The 19,014-nt window shown below is 42.0% G+C and overlaps 1 protein-coding gene across 1 annotated transcript; it reads left to right on the top strand.

Annotated features, from left to right (window-relative positions):
* Nucleotides 1-1,675: 1,675 nt before the first annotated feature.
* On the top strand, nt 1,676-17,384 carry ccnyl1 (cyclin Y-like 1). The gene is made up of 10 exons (XM_033617899.2): nt 1,676-2,646; nt 6,070-6,144; nt 6,476-6,519; nt 8,056-8,156; nt 8,519-8,554; nt 8,665-8,716; nt 9,967-10,086; nt 12,336-12,502; nt 15,928-16,090; nt 16,464-17,384. The coding sequence occupies exons 1-10, from the start codon at nt 2,484-2,486 to the stop codon at nt 16,578-16,580; spliced, it is 1,038 nt and encodes a 345-aa protein (XP_033473790.1). The 5' UTR covers nt 1,676-2,483; the 3' UTR covers nt 16,581-17,384.
* The last annotated feature ends 1,630 nt before the right edge of the window (nt 17,385-19,014 follow it).

Here is a 19,014-nt window from a genome sequence, read left to right as displayed (position 1 = left end):
GATTCAAACATATTTGTACCAGTGAAATTACATCTGCAGTTCTCTGTCATTTTTATAGCTATGTCCTTTTGTTGTTTGTGATATTTATGATTATTTTGTTTACTTGAATGCTCTGTCATCCGTCATTGGGACTTCTGACAGCTGTCATCTGTTTGCGTCTCAGGCGATGTGACCTATCTTTAGCTGTGTAGAGGATTGTGGGTCAGACAAGCATGCTGTCTTACATACTAAAAAACTGGACCAGATGTAGCAGAACATCCTGGTATTTTTGCCATACTGCATAATGGGACATACTAAATCTTTTTCTGGCATACTATGTAGTATGGTAGTATGGGTACTGGAACATACGGGAGGACTCTGTGTGGTGGGATTTTCAAAGGTAGGCATATTTTTCACCATGTTACAGTTGCAGAGGTCTTACTTAACAGATTTATGTACTTAATACAAAAAATAAAAGTCTAATAAGGGTGATTTTTTTTTTTAAACTAGCTTACCAAGTGGTTACTTTGTCCTTTTATTTTTAAGATAGTGAAGCTAAGCTAATGTAACTAAAAGTGACTTTTTGCTGCAAAAGAAAAACACATCTGATCATTCATTTTTGTCCAGTGATGCATTTAATGTTATCCAATATATATATATATATATATGCTGAATAATATTGTAAGTATAGTTTCTTTTAACTGTCTAAAGCCATGTAAAACCAAACAGTTGAATTGTCCTTAAATGGTGACGGTAGTGATGCTAAGATAATATATGTACAAGTTATTCCATTCTATATTTGATTAAAAAAATATTAGTATGATTTTCACTATTTCTGAGATGTTTTCAAAGTACTGTAATTATAAATGTCAAAAATTAATGCATGGAAATAATATAATACAACTATATATGTTAAAATACAAACATAACATTATGTAGTGTGTCAACTATTTTAATTGAGTACCTTTTTGAAGAGCTAGGTTACCATTTTTTACACTAATTCTTAAAATACTCAATTTAAAGTTTGCATTCAAAATTAAAGCAAAAGTATAGAAGTATTACCAGTAAAATGTACTTGTGTAGGTATCATAAGTAAAATACTCATGATGCAGATGTTGCATTTTTTATTATATTGCAGTAGTAAGTAGAATGGGAGCCAGAGCCTTTAGCTATCAAGCGCTTAATTAAATGAGAGTAAGGTTATTTTCTGTGCACCACTCTGTCAGCAACAACAGGGAAAAGCAGTGTTAAAGGTATAGCTATGTATCATACTTTACAATGGGATCATATGCTTTGAATAATCTTTATTTGCAAAGTAACTGTACTTTTCAGGTACATCTATTTTTGTAAAAAACTATATCAGCTGTAAAAAAAAAGATTGAAAATGTCATATTTCATATTGCATGAATGAGGCGGGATGCATTGATTGGCAGGTGGACGGTGCAATAGGGGACTGGCTTTAGTTTGCACTGTCAAAAAAGGGTGTGGGTCGGTGACGATACAAAAATAGTAGCGTTGTAATACAGTTCATCAGTTTAAATCGTCTTTAACAGACAGCTACTTGAGCCAATCAGCGGCTTCAGATGGACCTTGTTTTGATTTCTCAGCCAATAAGAGTGAATGGAATATCTAAGTGGGCGGGGCTACAACATCCCTGTGCCAAGTAGTGCCGTCTGTGAGCTCCGGCAACAGATGGCGGCGGTGGCGGGGAGTAACATTACGTCCAGCACAAATCTGACGGGGTGGAGGCTCTAATGGGGGAGTCCGGACCTGCTACCAGACTTGGTTATCTGACGAGGAACCGGAACAACGCTTAGTCAATCTGACCTCATTGAGAAATTTTCGCCTACAGTCTTGGATTTTTCTCTTTTTGCCTACATTTTCCACCGGAGGCCGCAGAAGCCTCGGGCTAGATTTGGCTACACACCGAGCCGAGCGCAGGAGGACATCTGCGGGATTGTTTGGAAAGTCTCGTGAAAAGTGTTTGCCTGAATTTGACGGTTTGAAGTTGTAACCTTTTTATTTTGTAGAGACACTTGTGTTTGCACGACAGCGAAAACTGTAATTAATGCGGAGCAGTAAAAAAAGTTACAAGCTAACTAGCTAGCTTGCAATAATGCTAGTTAGCTACCTAGCAGCGAAACTCCGGCAGGTTGAATGAATGAATGAATGAATGAATCGGCGTCCCACTGCATTTAACTAACAAGTGCTTGCTGTTATTACAAGAACACGTCGAATATTTCATGAGACGACACGGGTTTACTACAACAGGGTGAGCCTGTGTGGCTAACTCTTTGACTGTTACATCCCCTCAAATGGACAGGAATGCCATTCCAGGGAGTTGGTGGACAGCGGCGATTTACCACGCAGAGATAGTGTTGTGCTAATACTGACAAAAGCCTGGTAATGTTTATGAAGCTGGGGGAAGCTAATTTTAGCTAGCCACAGATATTTGCACTGCTTGGACTTGGCTGCGATAGTGTGAAGCTTACGCCCGGTTTGGTATGGGGAATACGGTGTCATGCTGCGTCTCTCCCGAGTCGAGCCCCAAGCTCCCGTCGAGACAACCGGCGGAGCGACTGGAGGAGTTCCAGACCAGCACCGAAGTGAGCGATGACAACACCGTGCCCTACCTGCAGCACATAAGCGACAGAGAGGTCCCTGATGGTAGGTGTCTCACCCGACTCCCAGCACACGTGATGATGACTTTGAACTTTTCCTTTGCTGTGTTTGAACCCATAAAGCGTCCCACCCGTAGTGTTTATTTATTGGGTGGTTTATCTTAATCTAGTCACTGTCTCATTGAAGAAGCTCCTTCACATGACTCCCAAGACTGACTTTGATGACAGAGTTGGCAAATAGCCACTCCATATGTACACACATAGTTACGTGGATCAGTGTAAGGATCCCCTTCACACACATTGACGCACAAAAGGTTAGTCTTCATATAAAAACATCCGTCAACTTAAAGGAAGTGTGTGTACAACTTAGGCCAGATTGCAACCAGCTGAAGCTTCTCCTGGTTAGAATTTAGTCAGTATTCTTTGTTCAGGAGGTTTTTACTGGGAGCCAAGTTATCCGTGGAGGTCTCTTCCTACAAAACAAATGGACCAGGGGTCTCATTTATAAAACAGTGTGTAGGATGCATACTAAAAATGTACATATGGACAAAAGCCTAAAAACACTCAACACTTTCTACAATCAGGCTTCCACCTCACCATCAGCATCACTATTTTCTCGTCTCCAAAATGCAGGAGCATGGGTCAAAGTTTCTCCCATCAAGCCTGTTTTTATAGATCACAACATTTGCCTGGGAAGTGGTCTTTTAGGCCTTGTTTTATGCGTACGCAATGTTTATAAATGAGACCCCAGGTGGTCAGAACAGGTAAAAAGAGTAAATAAAGCAGTTTCATGTTAAAAACATAAGTGTTTTTCTGAAGCTCTCCTTTCGATGGCTATCTGACGACAGTGACCTGTGTGAAAATGCAAGGCCCTGTCCAGATCCAGTGTTTGGTTTGTGCTCTCTTGGCTACTTTAAAACATGGTGGTGCAACATGAAGGACTTGGATGGCTCATTCTGAGGTAAAGAAAACGCAACAGTTCCCATTTTCAGGTGATTATACACTGAAGAAAACATACCAATTATATTCCATTCCTCTCAATACGTCCTAAATCCTACACACTGGACCTTAACTCTTTCGCAACTGCAGGGAAAGACACACACAAACCCCCTCTTTATAGTTACTGCCAAGTTTCCAGACTTGTTTATTGCTCACCCCCTTGCCAGCAGTGCACTGATGATTATGATGTAGTGGCCATGGCATTTTTTGCAGTCTTCAGTAGGGCACTGCCTCATGTTCATCACACTGGCATCACATTACCAAGTCAGACATTAACAATGAAAACAAATCCCTCATCTTCTTGGCGCCACATTAACCATTCAGAGATTAGCAACAAAAAACAAGCCCTGCTTCATTAATGACTTTTAACACCCTCAGTGTTATTTCCGTAGTCTGTTATTAAGTAGGCCAGGGCGTAGGTTTTGTTTGGACGTTGGACATATGAAATGAGAGGTTTTTCTTTTCTGTATCAATTAGAAAAATAAAATAAAAGTACTCTGCGTCTGTCACGCTTTTATGTGGGACACCTCAACCAGAACAAACATGATGTTTTTTAGTAAATATATGTACTTGTGCACCAACTGTATCACTGCATCACAGTGCCCACTGTTACAGAGACATAGTGTAAGGTTAGCAAATGGGCCATGTCTCCAAACAGTACCCCCTCACAGTTTTTTTTGTTCATGCTGTGATCACATGCTGTGATACAGGCCCCCCGATTGGGAAAGCATCTCAGATATTTCTCTGTGATCTAGGCCTGAGTTCAGTTTGGTACCATAAGTCCTACTGTCGCCACTCCTCATTCGCTCCCAGACATGCGCATCAGTGTTCATCCAGTTCATGTTGTTGTGGACAGAAGTGTGTGAGAGCAGTTTGTTGAGAGCAGCTGTTGCCAGGGTGAGGGTCAGAATCTGTCCAACAGTCCTTCCTACATTCCTCATGTCTCTTCTTGCTGTCCTCACTTCACAAATGCTGCCATCGCCTAATCCCCTGTCTTTTATGTAATGTGCTGTCTGCACGGATTTAGATAAAGAACACAATTCTTTAAAGGTCCAGTGTGTAGGATTGAAGGGGATATACTGGCAGAAATATAGTATGTTTTCTTCAGTGTATAATCACCTGCAAATAAGAATAGTTGTGTTTTTATTACCTTAGAATGAGCCATTTACATCTACATATGGAGCGGGCCCTCGTTTATGGAGATTGCCATATTCACTGCCATGTTTCAACAATAGCCTAGAATGGACAAACCAAACGCTGACTCTACATAGGGCCATTTGCGTTTCAAGTCGGCCACCATAGTTAGCAGGCGCTCCAAGACAAGCAGTGTCAGAAACACACAGATGTTTTTTGCACCCAGGTGCTTTATTCAGGGGTTTTACCAATTTAAATCAATGGGTTTGTTTTGGAGAGAAGGTGAGACCTCTGCAAATAATTTGGCTCCTGGTAAAAACCTCATACAGGGGTAGATCTTAAGTTATCAGAGAAAACTGGGCTTGCTGCCTGTCTCCGATAAGTGGAACAACAATGAAGAAACGCTGATTTGTAACTTGAAATTGCCTTTGTCACTGCTTCCTGCTCAGGTGTACGCCACTTCCGACGTAAAGAAGTTGTGATCTATAAAAACAGACTTGATGGGAGACTTAAAGAAACTTAAACTCATAATAACGAACATTTTGCAGATGGTGAGGTGGATGCCTGATTGTAGAAATCACTGAGTATTTTTTGGCACACACCATTTTGGCTTTTGTCCGTACATACATTTTTAGTATGGAATCTACTCATCGTTTTATAAATGAGACCCCAGGAATCCTCACTGCTAGATGCCACTAAATACCCCTAAATCTTGCACACTGCTCTGCACTGGGTGGTGGTGGGAATATTGATGAAAAAATCAAATGTGTCTCTGGTAGAAGTTCAGTGTCTGCTTTTAATGCTAACACTGAGTTATTGTTAAAATCTTCAATAATATCTGAAAGTACTAGGAGCAAACACTGCTATGTGGGCACATCCAATTTGAAATGAAATGGTCATTATGGGGGTTAAGTTAGGAATTTCGTCAGAAGGGGAACTGTGTAAAGATTGTGGCATTTTATTATACACAGTTGTCAAGTTAACATTTCTTTATCTTAAGTCTTGTTTGGTGTCAAGTCTTTTGCAGCCTCCAGTCCACAGACATAATCAGATAGGCGATATCTTCCCCGGTGAGGCTCTGCCAAGTCTGCACTGCAGATTTACTTTACTTCCTGCTTGTCTCTGAGGCTTTTTGTTGTGAGATAAATCCGAAGACTTGGATTATTTCTTCATGGCGGATAATGACAATTAACAGAATTATACTGTTCACTGTCAGCTAATGGCTTCCTGTTCTCTTCTCTGGCTTTCTCACTACCCACAAGTGAGAGCTAAGCAGCACACGAGGTGCCGCTTGTTGACAGATTGTCATTATAAAGCACATTTCTTGTTTTCTCAGAGCTGGCTCTGGAGTCTAACCCGTCTGACCACGCCCGAGCAAGCACCATCTTCCTTAGCAAGTCCCAGACAGACGGTGAGCAATCCTAACATGATCACACACACACACAGCAATGATTCACAGTAGCTGTCTTCACTGAGATCCTTTGAAGAGCAAACACACACATTTGAAACACATGATTCAGTGTTGAATGTTAAGCAGGATATGTTCTCACTTTTCAGGAACTGAGGTGTTAACTATGTGCCACACATTATTATATTCATACATTGTCTAATATTAATCACAGGCCCTGTTTTTATTGTCGTGCCAATCCTGGCACTGGTGTTAAAAGTCATTACGTAATTGTTTTAAACGCTGACTCCTGCTTCAAACTTGGCTTTGTTAAAACGTTTCTATTCCTTTGCAGTACGAGACAAGAGGAAAAGCAACCACATAAATCATATCAGTCATGTAAGTGTCAAAATCTAAATGTTGATCACACATCTTAATTGTGAATTAATAATATATGAGCTGAGTTATATTGTCTTTATTGACCTGGGGTTGAGTTCACACTCTGTTTACATGCACATAATTTTCAGTGTTGTGCCCTCATTCCCAGAAAGACAAAATTCCTACAAAGATGTTTACAGGGCTAATAAAATGAATATTCCACTAATATTCTAGTTTAGCCAGTTAACATGTCCTTTATCACGTCAGAATATGGAAAAGAGGAACAGAGAACTCAGCCTCCCTCTTTTCCTCTTTTCTTTTTTCCTTCAGCCGCCTTCTTGTAAAGCTCAGCACTGTGATAATTGCACATAGCCAAAAACTTGGGGAGCACTGCTCGTGTTGACAAAGGCAGAGAAAGTTCAACAACTCTGTTGCTTGTAAGGGCAAAAGCATGAGCTGTCTTTTGAAACATCTAGTGAAAGTGCATCACATACAGGTGGAGAAATGCAGTTTTTGACTGCTATGCTCGTAGTTTATCTCCCATTACCCCGTCCACCTCAGGTATGTTATAATCTATAACAGTAATTCATTCTGGTTACTGTTACGGTTATTCTTAATTTATATACTGTACTTGCATACATAGAAACTAAAGCAATGATAGTTCTGTTCTTACTTTGTTTATTTTTTTCTCTTAAAATCCCCCCCAAAAAGTGCTAAGGTGCCATTCACATGTCTTTAACCGCCTGGAAAAGGCAAGGTCGGGCACCGGGCGCTACTTTTGTGCCTTTTTTGAGCCAGCTTTCAAGAGCGTGGCAGCAGGTTGCATCTAACAAGTACCATGTCATGGCCTGTTTACCTAAACTCATGAGTGCAGAGCTGATCCTCTTCCAGGAGCTGAAGTTTGTGGGCCTATCGTCTGTGGGACAGATGTAAAGCTCTAAGTAGCCCTGCACTAACATGATCAACTTTTCCTCCATATTTACCACAGACTGATATTTACAGAGGAAGGGAAAGATATCTGTCGGCTGTGATTGGTTGGTCGTCGTCACATGACATGCAGTGTGTGCTGCTGCGTTCCAAAAGTTAAACTCGGTTTATCTTAAGGCACATTCCTGGCATTTGAGTGTGCCTGCCACACGTCTACATTGAAAACAATGAATTTGAAGGTGCAAAAAACACCTAAGAGTACCATTAAAATACCGGATTGATGAGCAGTATCGGTAAGAGTTGTAGTAATACCCATCCTTAATGTCAAGTAGATGTGTCAGTTTACAACACCTCATAAAAGTTTGTCACCATTTATCTGGCCATTATCTGGTGTGTTTTTTCTTGCTTTGGCACAGGTATGATGACTTCCTTGTGATTTAAAATTGTACCTACAAAACTGTGATTGGCTCAGGCTGGGGAAACAGCTGTCAGCGAGCAGAACACCAGACCTATTATAAAGCAAGAGACCATTCAGAATTGTGTAACCAGTCTAATGAAATGCTGCCATCGAGAATTTTTCTGTCCTGTGATCATTTGAAGTTTCTAATTGTCTGTTTTCGATGTCTCAAGGTATCTCCTGGTCCACTGTCAAAGAAATACAGCTCCTGCTCCACAATCTTTATAGACGACAACACCGTCAGCCAGCCAAACCTCAAAAGCACAATCAAATGGTGAGAGAATTTCACACAAACGCACCGGGCCATGTTGTCCAAACGTCGCTCATTTCACATGAGAAAATCCTGTTGCATCACAGCGTGGTAATCCTGGAGTAATACTTAATGGATGCGTGACTAAAGCAGATGCTCGCACGCCTAATTTAGGGCAGTCGTCTGTAATGACATTATTTCAGTGAGACCGGGGAAACACATTGCATCAGGATTATCTCTGTGTTTAAATGAAGCCTCCTTGCTGGATGTGAGCACATGTTTTATCACACCACAGCGTCTGACACGTGTATTCTTGTATGTATTAAAGCTATGAAACACAAAAACGAATTCACACTATTTGTCTCCCCTCATTTCTCTTTCTCCAGTGTCACATTAGCAATATATTACCACATCAAAAACAGGTTGGTGTACATTTTTATTTTGATCTTAATCATGTACTTTTTGGCAAATTATGTTGCTTAAATTGATATATATTTGAAGGGTGTTGACAGATGTATTGTGTGTTCTTTAGGGACTCAGACAGGTCACTGGACATCTTTGATGAGAAGTTGCACCCCTTATCAGTGAGTATGTTATGAACAAAAAGTCATTCTATCAAGCCCGTAGTTCTGATTTATCCAGTATCAGTGTGCCGTGATGCCAATCCAAGTGTGCTGTGGGATTTTGTGATAATTTTGTGATCTCTACCATTAAAATCTGCATAAAAAATGGACAGACAGAGGGGAGTTGGGGACTGGACTCAGAACTCGGGGAGATGGAGATCTGTGTGGGTACATCAGACTCTTAGAAAGAGAAGAAATCATGGGGAGTACCACCAGCTGGTCCAGGAGCTTCACTTGGATGATGGTCGGTTCAAGTCTTATTTTAGGATGAGTCAGGGACAGTTTGACAATCTGCTGTCAATCATTGTGCCTCATTACACTTGGTAGAACATTAAAAAGTGGTTGAGGAGTCAGTTTGTTCATATCTGCCTTGCAGCTCCCCTAGTAGGACATGTTAGCAAGTGAGCTAACATTAGTTTGGCACAAACCATGAATGCTACTACTTGTTGTCCGCCTCTCTGTTCATCTGAATGGACAATGCAGAAGAGCGTTGATGACGTCAGGCACTCCTTCTACTCTGAGTTGAAGTATTTTCATCTCGAGCTGTTCAGGGTGCTCCTGTGAAAATGTGAGGCACATAGAGCGGGAGACGCAAAGTCCTCAGCAATGTAAAAGCAGTAGGCAAAACACTTCACTGTCATCGGAAAGAACATGAAAAATCCGACCCACGCTGCTATGACGCACTCTGTCTGATCGAAGCCTTATGGATCATTATGTCATTCACTGGTTTAAATAAACATAGCGAAACACCATCCTTTCTTACCCTCTCTTGCGCTTTTTATAAATGGTTTCCGTTTAGTTGTAGACTAGTGATGATGAGACATGTGTGACATCTCATTCCACGATGAAGTTGTTTTCCCGCTGACCCTCACAGCTCATTGTTTGGAGGGCCACTCCAACCTGAAGATGACATCAGATAAAGGGGAGGGCTGAGAGGAAAATCAGTGACAACGCTGATATCAAAATAGACAATATCACAACGGCCTTTGTAAGAATAACACACAGATGAAACAAACATTGCTGCTGAATGTCTGCTTTTTCAGTAAATTAGATTGTGGTCTTTTATTTCCAGATGTGGGTATTGTAACTGCACAAGTCGTGCTAATTTGGCACTCACCACCTGCATTCAAATCAGTCCAGATGCATCTATAACCTAACCTATTGTACTTGCTTTCCTCAGACGTATGTGTATGATTATTTGTCCCATACAGAGAGAGCCAGTGCCAGAAGACTACTCCCGTGTCGACCCAGAACACAAACTGATCTACCGCTTCGTCAGAACGCTCTTCAGTGCTGCACAGCTGACCGCAGAATGTGCCATCGTCACTCTAGTAAGTCTGTCTCTGTATGATGCTGTGGTTCACACACCAAGTTCTGCTTACACCAGTATATTATTAGAATAATGATGTTATTGTTTGGCAACCTGGGAGTTTAATACAGGCTTACTTGAGCGCAAAACAAGCCTAAAAGGGGCCTTAAAGTCTTAGACACTAGAACAATATTTCATAGACACTCCAGTCTATGAAATACTGTTATTAGGTCCCAAGGCCATTTGTAAAGATGCTTCTAGCTGAAATCTGTTAAATGTTTTTGTAGTTGATCCGAAATCTAACATGACATCACTGAAACTACATTTGGTGAAGTTCAATGTGGAGTTTTAGGACACAGACGCAAAAGCTTTTAGTTAATGTAGTTAAATACTGGGGTATTACTATAGGCTGGGCACCAGAGGGCAGTAAACTCCTACAAACTGATGCCTCCCAAACATTACAAATGACAGGTGAGTGTCTGTGTTACAGTCTCACAGCACAGTCTCTACATCAGAGATGATTTGATGAGATGAAAGTTTATAATTAAAAACTGAGCAAAATTGTTTAAGACTGTAAAGATGAAAGAGCAGTGAAAACCAAGAACATGCATGTTCTGTTTTTAAAATGGCAAGCTGGCCCAAACTGATATCACCACAGTGTTGTAGTTTTTGCAGTTAATAGCATGCGGACTGTTTGATTTGCTCTGGTTTGATCTGTTTCTAGTGAGTAAAGTATGAAAGAAAGATACCACTGTTTTATTTAACCCTTAATTTAAACAGGTGGTCTTGTTGAGATCAGAGTCTGTTTTTCAAGAGACAACTAACTGTGTACAAAAATAACATATACAGCTGAAACACAGACACACATTATACATGTTTACACTCCAGATGCACTGATTTATTGGCTGATATTCACCCTGTCGACTGTCAACAGCCTATCGGTAGATAAGATGACATTCACCAATGGCTGTGGCTGAAGTTTTCATGTTGTGTCATATCAGTTCTGTGAACTAAAAGGAAAAACTAGAGACAAGCTCTCTTTAGTAAAATTGAGTATTAGGTGGTGGTAACGATGTGATCAAATGTTATTTTGTAAAAAATGTTGTTTTCATCAAAATTTGGAATAAATACAGTTGTATCAGCCAAATTGTTATTTTAACAGCAGCATCAGCCCAGAATTTCACAATTGCAGCATCCCTAGTTTACTCTTAGGAAAACCAATGACAAGTGTAAAATTTAGAAATATATGTTTTACAACTTTAGTCGTCCTTTAAGTAACAGTATTTAGCAAAAGTGCAAAATTCAGGGTGTTCAAATGTTCAGGTGGAGTAAGAGAATGTAACTTAGCTCATTCCTTTTCTACACAGCATAGTTTTTAAAGCCACGTTTTGACCTGACATTGTACATATGGTATATAAATGCCACCACAGAGCTGAGATAGAAAGACAGTGTTTGCAGTAGAGCTTTTAAATAAACAACACACATTGCTGCTGCCGTCTGTTTGTTAAAGGGACATTTCGGTTTATTTCAACCTGTCTCCTATCGTCCTAAATTTGTTTCAAGTGACTAGTGACATAAAAATAATAGTTAGCATGTTAGCCGTTAGCCTAGATACAGCCGTGGCGCATAGTAGCGTCAGACCTGTTAAAACGTAAGTGAACGGGCAACCTTCAAGTGCAAAGTTAGTCCACTAAACAAGCTTTTTCTCGACATGTAAACGTGTTGTCTTACCTTACCGGTGTGGTGCCATGTTTGTTTACCATTTAGCTCGGCTTTCCAAAGCGCGGCCTACTATGCACCCCGGCTGTATCTAGGCTAACGGCTAACATGCTAACTATTATTTTTATGTCACTAGTCTCTTGAAACAAATTTAGGATGATAGGAGACAGGTTGAAATAAACCGAAATTTCCCAGGTCCATCCTGCCTTTTCATGTAAGATGCAGCGGTGAATGATAAATGTATCACCTGTGATGAAGCACAGTTCACTGTGATACACTTTGTCAGGAGGCTATAAGGTGGAGGGAGATGAGTATATCATCATTCATTGATTAGTGGGTGTAATACAGTTACATGTGTATTACCACTAAATACAGGTACAGTGGAATTTGCTGGTACATAATAATACTTAGACAGCCATAACCCACCTTTAACCTGTCAGTTGTCTCTGGTAGCACATAGAGAAATAGCACGGGGATTATAATGATTCCATTTCCAAACCCTTGTCACTTCCGAATTACATTTTTGACCTTTCAACGTTCCTCTTCTTAAAGGTATACTTGGAACGCCTGCTGACCTACGCCGAGCTGGATATCTGCCCCGCCAACTGGAAACGCATCGTCCTGGGAGCCATCTTGTTGGCTTCCAAAGTCTGGGACGACCAGGCTGTGTGGAACGTCGACTACTGCCAGATCCTTAAAGACATCACCGTGGAGGACATGTGAGTTGGTTTTATATGAAAACACAATAAAAAATCAGGAATGAGGATGTCAGTTTCTAGCATTAACTAGCGATGAGCGTTAATGTTAGTTCATTAAATAAATTAATCGATTGGTTGCACACTTTTTACATAAAATGCTTTTTTTGGTCTTGTGGGAAGGTTTCAAGTATTTTAAAGGCAAAAGGCTCAAGAACAAGTGAAGTCACAAGTCATTGGTGTTTAAGTCCAAGTCGAGTTGCATGTCTCTTTTTAATTTTGTAAAGCCAAATCTAAAGTCCTCAAATTTGTGACTCAAATCCACATCTCTGATTGGATCATAAATTCAAAGTGAACATTAGAAAAATCAGCAAACATTCTGTCACTGTTGTTAACATTACATATATTACATAGGCAGCAGTAAAAGAGCCGCTAACCTTTTCAGTCAGTTCAACCTCTGCCCAGTTAGCATGAGCCAATACAGCAGTGGCGACAGATGACTGACACTGACACGAAAACGGTTCGACTCTGTCGGACATCCAAATGAGTATTTGAGTACTCATGCCTATCCCTTGAGGAAACTCCAGGGAAAGATCCAGAGCACACTGCAACGATTGCATTTGCTGAGAATACCTTGGTATGCCATAGCAAATGCTGGAGGATGTGGTTTGGTGGAAGAATTACCCAGACTGCCTAGCCCAGCTGACATTGGACAAGAGGCAGGGTTCACCCTGGACAGGTCGCCAGACTATCACAGGGCTGACACATAGAGACATACAACCATTCACACTCACATTCACACCTATGGACAATTTAGAGTCACCAATTAACCTGCATGTCTTTGGACTGTGGGAGGAAGCTGGAGTACCTGGAGGAAACCCACGCTGACACAGGGAGAACATGCAAACTCCACACAGAAGGGCTGTCTGGTTCGAACCCCTCTCCCTTGGTATGACCCAGGGAGCCCTTTGCATGACTTAAATGTTGGCGTAGCTTCGTCTTCGTCCGGCTTGTTTGATAAAAATACATCTGAACATGATGTGTTCTGAGTTGTGACTGACATTTCAAAATCATCCTAAATTTGGTAGCTGTGGGTGTTTGTGCTTCTGAGCTCCAGATATTTACGGAGAAGAACATTGCCAACAAATACAGCATGGTTCCTCCAGCACTACATACTTGTCCTCCTAATAAACGAAATATAACAACAAAGATGCATTTAAAGCAGACAGAAGGAGAGGAGTGGTGGAATAGATGGAGGCTGGAGCATCTCTACTCTCGCTCGGACTATAAGCCGGTGAAGAGGCCAGGGGCTGCACTTGGAGCACCCTGGCTTTATTTCCTACAATTGCTTTCCCTGTGTGTGTTTGTGTGTGTATGAAAGAGGTTGAAAGTGCCTCCTTGTTTTTTGTGATTTGGTGCGTGCGCTGCCTGCATGTCCATGAGCCCCCATCACTCTCTGATTCTCTCTCCCTCTCTGTCCTCTCATATACGTCTGACCCACACTCTCTCTGCTCTGTTTTCATTGCTGCCATTGAAGTGTCTTTGTGAGTGTAGTCGCGTCCGGATGGAGGGATGGGAAAAAGGGTAGAGAGAGGAACAGACAGACAGACGGAGAGAAATGCAGGGGAGGGTCTCAAGTGCTCTCACTGCTTCTACATAATGGCCCTGGCTCTCGCCCACTCCATTAGTTGCCCTGGGAGACCAGACATCACACACACACTCACGCTCACTCTCACCACCTTTGCTGACCAACAAAGCATCCTAGATGCTGTCGCCTTGGCGACCACCTCCCTTAGCTGTTCTCATGGCTGTGATGATGATGAGGAGGAAGGATGATGGAGGTTGTAGTCTGGAAAAAAGATGAGCTGTGATGCTCCAAGTGGGTGCTCGGAGATGCATGTCTGATTGCCTGTGTGTGTGTGTGTGTTTCTGTCTGTGTGTCTGTGTGGAAGAGATTTGATTCCATCTCCATAAGTACTTCCCATGTTGAATTTTTAAAGTCAGTGCACAAATAACTGATCTACAACTTCCTGCTGCTGACTTTCAGTTTCATCAGTAAAATATCACCTGTAACCACTGATGAAGAAAGTGTTTTCGTCTTTGAAGAATAGAATTAAACGGGAAACGGTTTTTATTTGTTGCTACTCTTGTGATTATCATGTTACAGTGGCTTTGCTGGGAAAACAAACTGTGTGCAGGTTTCAGCAGAAGAACAATGTTGTTTAAACAATTGTACTAACTTAGGGTTTTCTGTGGCTGCACCCGGCTCAGAATTATGTCAGTTTTCAAATGAATATTATATTAATTATTGCTTTTTTTTTACCCATGCAGAGTTTGAGAGTTTTAACGGGATTTGGCGGGACATTCAGGGTGACACTGACCCTCAAGTAATATAGTAAACAAGCCAAGTTAACAGAGCAGAAGGCAGAAAATAATGTATCACAGAGCCTGACTGAGCAAATCCTCTCTTCTTCCGTCTCACTCAGACTCAACCTGGGCCTGGGTCTGCAGCTACCTGTACCAGAGAGTAACATGACAGCAAGGATGGCTTGCCCTGCGGCTAAATCTGGGGATTGAATGTCCCCAGAAAATCCATAGAACGGCTCTGACTGATGATTCGGACCTTCAGCTTTCAAGGGGCAGCCCTAATAGTCTTTAAACTTCTGTTTAAAACTTCAAGGAAATTAATTGTTGGGAACATCCCTAGTTTCAGCAGATAAACCAAGATTGTTCAAAGAATTTTCAGAACTCAGCGCTGTCAGTAAGAATAGAATTTGAAAATACATATTTAACACTATTTAGCAAAAGCGCAAAATTCAGGGTACTCAAGTGAGCTCAGAGCTTAGAAAGTATTTGTTAAGATTTTAATTTTGATGCTTGCTTTGTACCTGAGAAGATGGTCTTGCATCTTGTATTTCTTTACTGGGTGTTAAGGATTTATATCCTCTGTTTCTTTATTGCACTCTTACCATCGGTGTAGTTTACTCTTAGACTTGCAGCAGTAGTCTATGTTACAGGGGGTTCAGGCATACACCGATTGCATTGTTCGCCCATCACTCCCACTGTTGTTTTGCCTTTTTTAAGTAATTAGTCAGATGACTGATGCTGCAACTACAAAATGAAAGCATCTGTTTCATACAGAGTGGCAGCACAGAGTAACAGGAGTTAGTTTGAACACACTGGTCAGCTGAGGCTCTTCTGTGTGGAGTTTGCATGTTCTCCCCGTGTCAGTGTGGGTTTTCTCCAGCTTCCTCCCACAGTCCAAAGACATGGAGGTTAATTGGTGACTCTAAATTGCCCGTACGTGTCAATGTGAGTGTGCATTGTCGTCTGTCTCTGTGTCAGCCCTGTGATAGCCTATTAACTATAGAAGAAAGCTTATCAGCTAGAGTTTTCGTAGGAAGTTTTGTCCATCCGGATTAACCCTCAGGCCTCTCTCCACCCTTCAGGAATGAGATGGAACGCCACTTCCTGGAACTTCTTCAGTTTAATATCAACGTGCCAGCCAGTGTCTACGCCAAGTACTACTTTGATCTGCGTCAGCTGGCCGACGACAACAACCTCAGCTTCCCCCTGGAGCCTCTCAACAACCAACGCGCCCAGAAACTAGAGGTGAGCAGCGAGAGATCATGTTGATGAGTAGTTTCCGGTCTTCCACTTGGTCTCATTATGATGCACGTGTAATATTTATCTGTCTGCTCTGCAGCGAGCCCAACATGCTCTTCTTGTACTGCATCTGATTTCTCAGATTAGAGGCTGTCTTGGTTATTTCAGCAGCTGTTTCTGTAGGTTAAATGTTTGTAAATGTGTTTGTGTCGTTGGACTTGGGTGAATTAAACTAGCTCATGATCTAAACTGCAGAGAAACAACTGATTGATCATTTTTGATTCTACGTAGTTCTTGAATTCAAACACCTGCTATTAAAACACAGTGATCTATGAGAACTTTTCAGTAACTCCTTTTGTGTGTTTGTCCATCCGTCCAGGCCATTTCAAGACTATGTGAAGACAAGTATAAGGACCTGAGTCAAGCGGCAATGAGACGATCCTTCAGTGCTGACAACCTGATAGGTATACGACGCTCCAACGCTGTGCTGTCATAGGCCAGACTGCTGCCCTCTCATTCCCAAAGCCCAGCTAACCCACAGCCAACCCTGCACAAATGCAGCTGTCTCCCAGGTTCAACATGGCCACGTCAGTCAGGATTGAAATGCTACTGTAAGACCGGCCCACACGGTAATTTGCATTACGGCTGCAGAGCTGCGTGATCGTGAAATTACACTTGAAATTGAGGTGTTAACCCAAAACGTGACCACACAACTTTTGTTTTTACAAATCCCCTATTTATTTTTTACTTGTTTCTTATTTCCCAGAGAAAGTGTTCAGTAGGAATTTCCTGCAGTTGTCTCTGAGGGGTTAGTCTTTGTATTGTCATAAAAATGTAACTTTCCCCCCAAAATATTTGAATTATTCCAAGTCTGGTGCTTTTCTATATTTTAGCTGTGGTCACAAAATTCCATGAAAAGACCAAAGCCAACGATGTGTCCATCTGTGGCGTTCAGCCCCAAGCCCACTGCTTTGTGCTGAAGGTATAAATATAACGTCGCTCACAAATATATAATCCAATAATTAAAAACGAAACAGCTGCCAGGGTTTTTCAACCATTAAATCAAGAAAAGGAAAAAGTGTGTCAGGGACTTTTTTAGTGGCATATTAATACACATTCGGTGCTCTGAGTGATTTATTACAGCAGCAGGATGGTGTGCATGTGGTTCAGTCAAAGTAAGCGACATTGTGTTCATGGTAATGAAGGAAAATTTCACCCACTGAAACAGTTTGGCTACCGTTGGGTATCGTTGGGGCTTTTTCCTCAATACCAATGCGACAAACAATACGTTTAACCCTCAGGCCCTGTTTAAAACGACTATCATCAATTGTTATTATTATAATTATTATTAACAATAAAACAGACTGGGTTTTTGAACAATAAGAAAAAATGTCCAGAACCTTAGGAACTACAGTCCTTGCTAAGGAAGAAAGAATGATCTTTGCAGACGGGTTTACCACAGCTGCAGCATCTGGTTGTCACCCGTTTCTGCCTTTTGCCAGTGGTCGCTCAAGGGAGACACAAGCTGCACTGCATGCGGCTGCCCCTCTCTCTCTCCCCCTCGTCTGGCTCCGCAGATGACCCCGCTGCTGCTGTAGCTGCTGCCTGCCCCTTGACAGCCTCCACATAGGCCCTGGCGAAGGGAGCTCGACTGGATAAGCGGCGTGACCAGAGCTTTCCCCAGCTCCTCAATGAAGAGGCGGCGCTGGTACAAGCGTCCCCGTTTCCAATCAGGGTCGATGTGGCTCCACAGGACAAAGGCATTGTAGCAGGAGATGTGCAACAGGTTATAGAAGAGGCAGAGTGGCCAGCGCTGGGTCTTTCGTTTGCAGGAATACAGGGAAACTTGCTGGACAGAGAGAGAAAAAAAGGAAAATGAATAAATGATTACACAAACATTTGTCATCATGCGTAAGCTACAAGTAAAAAATATGTTTATTCATATATGAATAATTACCTGGTCCAAATGACCCACCCCTCCTTTCGTCCTGTTGTAGTCCAGGATCATGACTGGTTTACGGTGGGGGTCATCAGCGATCTCAGCCTGCCTGTGCCGAGTGGAGAGTAGCAGGACCAGCTTCCTCCTCTTGCCCTTGGCCAGGAAGCTGACAGCTGTGCATGTGGGGGTGTGAGCGAACACAGAGGAGAGGACCTCCCAGGAGGGCTGGTGGTGATTCCGGCTTGTTTCTTCGAATTGTCCCGAGCATAGCCAGCTTCCCCCGGGCATGGCTTGTGAAAAAATTGTCCATGGTAATGGTGTGGCCAGTGGGAAGTCCCTCCGTCAGCTCAAGCACCACCCGCTGCAAAGTTCTCTGGAGAGTCCATGAAATGGCGCAATAGGACCTGAGGCATGTTCTCCCTGTGTCAGCGTGGGTTTCATCTTGGTACTCCGGCTTCCTCCCACAGTCCAAAGACATGCAGGTTAATTGGTGATTCTAAAAACTCTACCTCAGGAGAGAACTAGAAGCCAGTCATCTTTCCATTATGTGTTTAGGAGTGGTGAAACAGTCGCTATGGTGCTGAATTAAATGAGCATGATCAGGTTGAAATGAGAGGCTAACTTCGCTCGTTAACTTCAGGGCTAACCCTGCTTCTTTAATCAGCAGGTGGCAAGCATGACACAGGAACATGGCTTTGGTCTTGAGGAGTTGTAGCATGTATTCACTGACAAATAGACTAAACTTTACTCACATTGCGCTCTTGCACACTCGCTACGTACGCAGTCTGGCACTAAAATCTACCTGTTGCACAGGGGTTCAGTACCCAGCCCAGAGTGTGGCTGATGTGTTTCTAACAGTTTCTGAACAATAATGGAGCTCTATGGCTCAGACGAATAATGTCATGTTTTAAATAAACAGACCATATTTGTTGGATCAGTTCATCATTGGTTTTGGTCTTTTCAAGGGATTTGTTGACAATACGGAAATAAC

This window comes from Epinephelus lanceolatus, chromosome 14, assembly GCF_041903045.1.
Source record: "Epinephelus lanceolatus isolate andai-2023 chromosome 14, ASM4190304v1, whole genome shotgun sequence".
Classification (NCBI taxonomy): Eukaryota; Metazoa; Chordata; class Actinopteri; order Perciformes; family Serranidae; genus Epinephelus; species Epinephelus lanceolatus.
The sequence above is the reverse complement of the archived record's forward strand: the minus strand, read 5'-3'. Positions and strand labels throughout refer to the sequence as shown.

Bases quoted from the DNA above. Each gene is read 5' to 3' on its own strand.
- ccnyl1 (XM_033617899.2), top strand. From the start codon at position 2,484: ATGGGGAATACGGTGTCATGCTGCGTCTCTCCCGAGTCGAGCCCCAAG. The intron at 6,520-8,055 runs GTAAGTGTCAAA...CGATGTCTCAAG, and splicing joins ACATAAATCATATCAGTCAT to GTATCTCCTGGTCCACTGTC. The intron at 8,555-8,664 runs GTTGGTGTACAT...TGTGTTCTTTAG, and splicing joins TATTACCACATCAAAAACAG to GGACTCAGACAGGTCACTGG.